Below are 7,183 nucleotides of genomic sequence, written 5' to 3' on the forward strand. Positions count from 1 at the left end.
AGAAAAGGACACAGTCATTCAGACAAAGTGGTAGCCTACATAATGGGAAAAGACTTTTGCCAAGTCCATGTCAGATAAGGACTACTGTCCAAAATATATCAAGAACTCAAGAAACTGGATTTCAAAAACTGAATAATTCAATTAAAAATTGAGTACAGATCTAAACAAAATTCCCCAGTGGAGGGAAATCAAATGGCTGAGAAACACTTTTTAAAAGGTTTAATATCCTTAGACATCAGGAAAATGCAAATCCAAACAACTTTGAGATTCCATTTTATACCTGTCAGAATGGTTAAGCTCGGTATTACAAGTGACAGCTCATGCTGGTAAAAATGTGGAATAAGGGAAATACTCCCCCAATGCTGGTGGGAGTTTAAACGTGTAAAGTAACTGCAGAAACTGGTATTGTGGTTCTTCACAAAGTTCACACGGAACTATATGCATCAAGATCTGACTCTATCACCCATTATCATATATACAAGGGATACTTCATCTTACAGGGATATTTGCTTAACCATGTTCATTGCAGCCTTATTCATAGTAGTCAGAAACTGTATAATCTACATGTCTCTAAAGAGAAAAATGGATGAAAAATATGGTACATTTACACAATGGAATATTACTTATAAAGAATGACACCATGAAATTTGCTGGCAAATGGTATACCTAGTTAAGGGAGCCACCTTAGTGTCGGCAATAGACTTGAACCTAGAGTGGCTCCCAGGAGCCCAAGGCGATGTCCCCAGTTAGTCCCTTGGGAAGCTGAGGATAGGAAACCTGAAATGACCCTATCCTATAGCAATAGTGACAAATATCTTTCATATCACCATAGAACGTTCATCTGGTGATGGATGGAGATAGAGACAGAGACCCACACTGGAGCACTGGACTGAGCTCCCAAGGTCCCAATGAGGAGCAGATGGAGGGAGAACATGAGCAAGGATGTCAGGACCACGGGGGGTGCACCCACCCACTGAGACAGTGGGGCTGATCTATTGGGAGCTCACCAAGGCCAGCTGGACTGTGACTGAAAAAGCATGGGATAAAACCGGACTCTCTGATCATGGCGAACAATGAGGACTGATGAGAAGCCAAGGTCAATGGCAAGGGGTTTTGATCCTACTTCATGNAGTTTGGATGTTCACCTTCCTAGACATGGACGGAGGGGGGAGGACCTTGGACTTTCCACAGGGCAGGGAACCCTGACTGCTCTTTGGATTGGAGAGGGAGGGGGAGAGGAGTGCAGGGAGGGGGAGAAGAGTGGGGGGAGGGGGAGAAGGGTGGGAGGAGGGGGAGGGAAATGGGAGGCTGGAAGGAGGCGGAAACATTTTTTTTCCTATTCTCAATAAAAAAAAAATCATCTCTACTGAGATTACCCTAGACCCAGAAAGACAAATATGGTATTCATTTGATTTTATCTGGATTGTGGGTATGAGAGTAATTATAGCAATCCGCAAGTCATAGATCACAGAGGATAGGTATAGAGGAAGTAAAGAGATGCCATGTAGATCTCCTTGGGTGGGGGAAATAGTATGGGTTTATTAGGAGAATGTTATCAGGAACTAGAGGATGAGGCTTAGGGGAAGGGAAGATGGGCTTGAGGGAGGGATTGTGAAGAAATACAGCTAGAACTGAGGGTCATTTGAGGAGTGGTATGAAATCCTAGTACAGCAAAAAATTAATAAAATTAATGGAAGCGATTGTAGTAAAGTCTCCAAATAAAGAGAGAGATAGAATTCCAAATGGCCATCTTCTTGGTAACAAACAAAGCTTTCTGTAGTAGGCCTGAATCACATCCAACTTCATTGCTGGCCAAAGAAGATCCATGTAAATTCCCAAACAAACAGCTGTTACCACCACAATAGGTTGCCCTCCACAAAGTGATACCAAGACCCCAGTATTGAAGATAACACCAGTACAAATCATTGAATATGGAGGAGAGTTTGCACCCACATAGAACCTTCACCCATAGTTTCTAATGTATTTGCTATGGGAAGGTACTCTGCTGACTACCAAAATATAAACCTAGACATCAACCCAGGAAGAAAGCATTTGATTTGCAATCTGACCTACTTGAAAAATATGCCAGGGCAATGGTAGATCAATGCTTGTAGGAGTAACCAATTAATGTTTGATTTGATTTAAGATCCACTTTATTAGTTGGAATCCATACCTAGTACTGCTTATTTGAACAAGAACTGGGAATTAGATATCTCAGAATACTAGAGGTAAAGACATTAAAAAAATAAAATTAAAATAAAGTAAAATTAAAAGTAAAAAAATGAGAATGATATTCTACCATCAGAAAAACTTCTTGCTACAGCAGATAAGAACAAAAAAGAGTCCAACAGTCAGTCATTACACAGAGAGTGAGACCTTGAGACAAACATTTCTAAAAGAGTAAAGGTGACATCTCCATCAAATTTCTTCACTTGGAGCTCAAGCAATTCTACATAAGCAGAGCTAGATTGTAAGAGCCACAGTGGGTATTGGAAAGCAGAACAAGGTACACTAAATCTATAGAGCAAAGTGCATGGGAACTCACAAAGACTGAAACAGCAAGCACAGGGCCAACAAAAGTCTGCACCAGGTCTTCTACATACATGTTCTAGGTGTCATTTAGCATTTCTATGGAACTCCTGCATGTATGAAAAAATGGGTCTCTGATTCTCATGATTATATTTGAAGATTTTTTTCTCTTGTTGTTTTGTATTCTACAATTTCAATGTGAGGTTTATCTTGTTATGTCTTCTTTTGTTATGTTTGGTTGTTATCTCTTAGAAGTCTGCTCTTTTCTAATGAGAGACAGAAAGGAAGTATATTTGGAAGGCAGGGCAGGTGGGGAGGAACTAGGAATGAGTTGAGGGAAGAGAAACTATAATCTGGAAATATATTTAAAAAGAAAAAACTTATTCTATCAAAAAATCAACAGAAAATTAATAAGTGAATAAGTTCAGTGGGTAAGAATAGTTTCTGCATAAGTGTGAGGTTCAGAGATAATAATCCAAAATACCAAAATTAAAAGAATGGATGTAATATTTATTAAAAAAACAAGTTAGATACAAAATTTATGTACGGATACATTTATAGCAAGGAAAAATATCATCTCTTGGGTGGAAATTAAAGTTGAGTAGATAATTTATTATTTCAACAGCAAAAATAGAAAAGGATTAATTGATCAATTGACAGAAATATAGATAGCCCAGGAATCATTCAAATTATCTATACATAATGGGTTAAACTTTTGATTTTTAATGTTTACTGTTTTAAATTGACATTTTAAGTTTATCCAGGACAAAATGCTTAGAAATTTTTTTTACAAAATTTAGTTTTATATATCATCTTAATCTCAAAAAAAAAAAAAAAGCACCTAGTGGTGCACGATGCTTTGGTGCACAATTTTCTTATTCTTAGTAGTACCCATGGAATGCCTTAAAATACAAACAAAAATACTTTTTTGATAACTGTTGCTTGTGATCATGGGAGTAGATATTAGTAGGAAGGGGAAAGAGTCCAAGGACATTTATTATTTTCTGTTCCACTCTGTAGACAGTACCACAGGATAATATCTACTTGAAATTTAAATAGTGCTGAAATTGAGGAAGTAAATTTATTTGAACAAGAATCTGGAATAAAGGGTAGCTAAGACTTATCAGGCACTTTTCAGATAACCAATAGAGTTCTAATACCCTTTACAAATCATTTTATTGAATCACAAGTGAGATATCTCTTTTCTTTAACACTATGACTGTATATTTTTGCAGGACTAAAATTAAAACAGATTTGCATGTTCTAGGAAAGAATTCAACACTTGTACAAAATCAAATAATTCTTTGAGTCTATTTTAAACTTATATGTAAACAACTGTCAGAGAAATCTGCAGTTCTGTAGTTACAAATTACAAAATATGGATTTAAACTTATATTGACCTAAGATCCTTCTTATACTAAACTTTTCTACAGCGTTTCTCATTGGTCTAATGTTTATTACTCTAATCCTAAGAAAGCTACAAATGGCAAGTGACCATGTCCCTGGATATTTCTCTTTCAAGTTGTACAAACTATAATGAGCATAATGAGAAAAGGGACCAATAAGAACTCTGCCCTGATAATCAGGTACTCCTGCTGGGAAATGATATTATCTCTGAACCTCCATCACTTGTTATGACACTGGATACAAACATAAGCTAAGCTATGTCTACCCTCAAGAGTTCATCCAATGTGGGAAGAAGTCCTGTAGCAAAGAGAATAATTTCCTGGCTTTCTAATGAATTTTCTAAATATCTTGTTTTTAAGATGCATATTCTTATATAAGTCAAGGAGTATGAGATTCTCCTTGATTTTCTTTTCTATAAGTCAAAATAAATTTCTGATGAACTTCTCAAATACAGATGATGTTAGTTCACCCATAGTACTCCTAGAGTAGAAGAGGCCTGTCTCATTGATGACTATAACCTAAATCATTACTGTTAACTGTAGCCCTCTCAAGACAGTGAATAGCAAGACATCATGAGTTCTGAGAGAAGGTAGGGATGGAAAAAATCAAGGTGAGCAGTAAATAATTTTGCCTTGCCCAAATCCCTACAGATTACTTACATGGTACTGTTTTCTGCACCAATTCCCGGTAATGTCTAGGAAAACAGAGGAAATAATGTTCACAGACATTGGTGTACTATATGGATCTCCTGTGGATACATGAAAATAAAATGGGTGTGAGGAAAGAGGAAATGATGCTTTCTCTTGAACAAAGAAAAACAGTTGTGTTATTTGTGTATCCTGCTGTGTTGTTTATATGTCCTATTGTATGTTCACTCAACCCTAAGTTAGGAAGCAGTAACTCCAGTTCTTCCTCTGGAATCAAAGATAGGTTATTTGTTAATGTCCTTTTCTACTCCTTTTATTCCAGATGCAACCTGGGAGCAAATGGCTATAAAAAGCAACTCTTCGGTGACTGAGTTCATTCTTGTGGGATTAACAGATCAACCAGATCTCCAGTTGCCCCTGTTCATCTTCTTCTTGTTAAACTACATAGCCACTGTGCTGGGAAACCTGAGCTTAATGAATCTCATTTGTCTAAATTCACATCTTCACACTCCCATGTACTTTTTCATCTTCAATCTCTCCTGCATTGATTTCTGTTATTCATTTGTTTGTACTCCAAAACTGCTGATGAGTTTTGTTTCAGAGAAGAACACCATCTCTTTTAAAGGATGCATGAGTCAGCTGTTTTTCTTCTGTTTTTTTGTGAACTCTGAGTGTTATGTGTTGACAGCCATGGCTTATGATCGCTATGTGGCCATCTGTCAGCCCCTACAGTATACAACTGTCATGTCCCCTAAGATATGTTGTCTGCTGATGTTTGGCTCTTACATGATGGGTTTTGCTGGGGCCATGGTTCACACAGGGTTTATGATCAGGGTCAGCTTTTGTGATTCTAACATCATCAACCACTACATGTGTGATATCTTCCCTCTCCTTCAGCTCTCCTGCAGTAGCACCTATGTCAATGAGCTTGTGAGTTCTGCTGTAGTTGGAACAATTCTCATTTTATCTAGCATCATTATCTTAGTCTCATATGCTATGATCCTTTTCAATATCATTCATATGTCATCAGGTAAGGGTTGGTCCAAGGCCTTGGGCACCTGTGGGTCTCACATCATAACTGTCAGTCTCTTTTATGGATCTGGGCTGCTTGCTTATGTCAAGCCAGCATCTGCTGAGTCTGTGGGCCAGGGAAAAATTTTTTCAGTGTTTTATACTCTTGTGATCCCCATGCTGAATCCTCTCATTTACAGCCTCAGGAACAAAGATGTCAAAGATGCTGTGAAGAAAACTATGAAGAGAATCACAAGCTGAGTAACAGTGATGGTTCCTTAACCTTATGCAATGTTTTACCATGATGTCTTGTCTTCTTTGTCTTTCTCAATTATTTTTTTCTGCTTTCTTCTCCTCTCCATAGAATCTGGAGAAGATTTATACTGGAATTCCTCTACTTGTCACTATTAGATATAATAGTGTCTATTGGTGTCTATTTTTTTCCAATTTGAACTGTTTTAAGTTTTATTATGGCTCCAAAATATTGGTCATTGCCTATATCAGATCAAGATCCTGTTCCTCTATCTTTCAGTTCTTATACTGAACTGTACTACAATATATAAGGAATTTTGTTGTGTGACTCCTTTTGATGTAAATTCATGGACCGTGTTCTTTATGTCAAACTTTTTTCTTTCTTTATTTCTAATACAATTTTGGTTTTCTTTGCTTGCTTCCTAGACAACAGAGATTTTCATTAACTAAATAAGATGAGATAAGGGAGGACAAAACTATAGATACAGCATAGTTATCAAATTTTCAAGATTATTTGATATCTTTCAGAAAGATTTTCTTATCCTCGACTTGTAGTCTTAAATCTATAATGAAAATCTAAACTATAGTTTAATAACATGTGATTATTAGTTCTCTGAGGATGTAATCAACCTAGTCTCTCTAATCAACCCCCTCAATACACAGAAAATCTGATATTTGATTTTGAATAAAACTAAAATTGTTACTATCTGCTGAAATATGGATTGGTCTGTGATGGTTTTAAAAAATGACATAATCACATTTCTGCTTACAGAATAGGATCATTATTGCCTCTGTGGTATATAAACTTAATCATGTGGTTTTGCATAAAAAAATCTATTTTCTTTCTCTAAAATCAAAACCACAGTTGAGTTTAAGGTTTTACGAATTACATAAATCTATGCCTTTGTTTGAATATATTCTCAGAGACAAAAATTATATGCATATTTATATTACTATCTTTACATGTATCTGTTATCTGAATAAGGAAGTATTTAGGAATTTTTAAGGCCACACAGTTTATGGATCAGACTAGATTCACACCCATTGTACATTTGATGAAGAAATGCAAGGGTTTCTAATTGTGAGAAAAAGAGGCAAACTCTCTAAAGTGTTGTTTCATAGTGACTTCAGATGTTGGGATTCTATCAGAAAGTAGTCTCAGCCTTGATGCCTAGTATAGAGAAATAGTGCAAAAATTTCAAATCCAATTTGAAAAATATACACATTTCTAGAGAAACTCCTCATTAAAAAGGTGCAGGTACGGGATAGAAGTAACACATATTTCCATCCTTTTCATGATTAGGTTGAGTTTGCTAGGTTGTAATGAGTAGGTTGAG

At 36.4% G+C, this 7,183-nt stretch overlaps 1 protein-coding gene across 1 annotated transcript; it reads left to right on the forward strand.

The window, feature by feature from the left end:
• The first annotated feature begins 2,104 nt into the window (after positions 1-2,104).
• On the forward strand, positions 2,105-5,855 carry LOC126490596 (olfactory receptor 143-like). The gene is made up of 2 exons (XM_050125648.1): positions 2,105-2,116; positions 4,920-5,855. The coding sequence occupies exons 1-2, from the start codon at positions 2,105-2,107 to the stop codon at positions 5,853-5,855; spliced, it is 948 nt and encodes a 315-aa protein (XP_049981605.1).
• Positions 5,856-7,183: the final 1,328 nt, after the last annotated feature.

Source organism: Alexandromys fortis, unplaced genomic scaffold, assembly GCF_014885135.2.
Source record: "Alexandromys fortis isolate MF-2015 unplaced genomic scaffold, M_Fortis_MF-2015_v1.1 scaffold_253, whole genome shotgun sequence".
Classification (NCBI taxonomy): domain Eukaryota; kingdom Metazoa; phylum Chordata; class Mammalia; order Rodentia; family Cricetidae; genus Alexandromys; species Alexandromys fortis.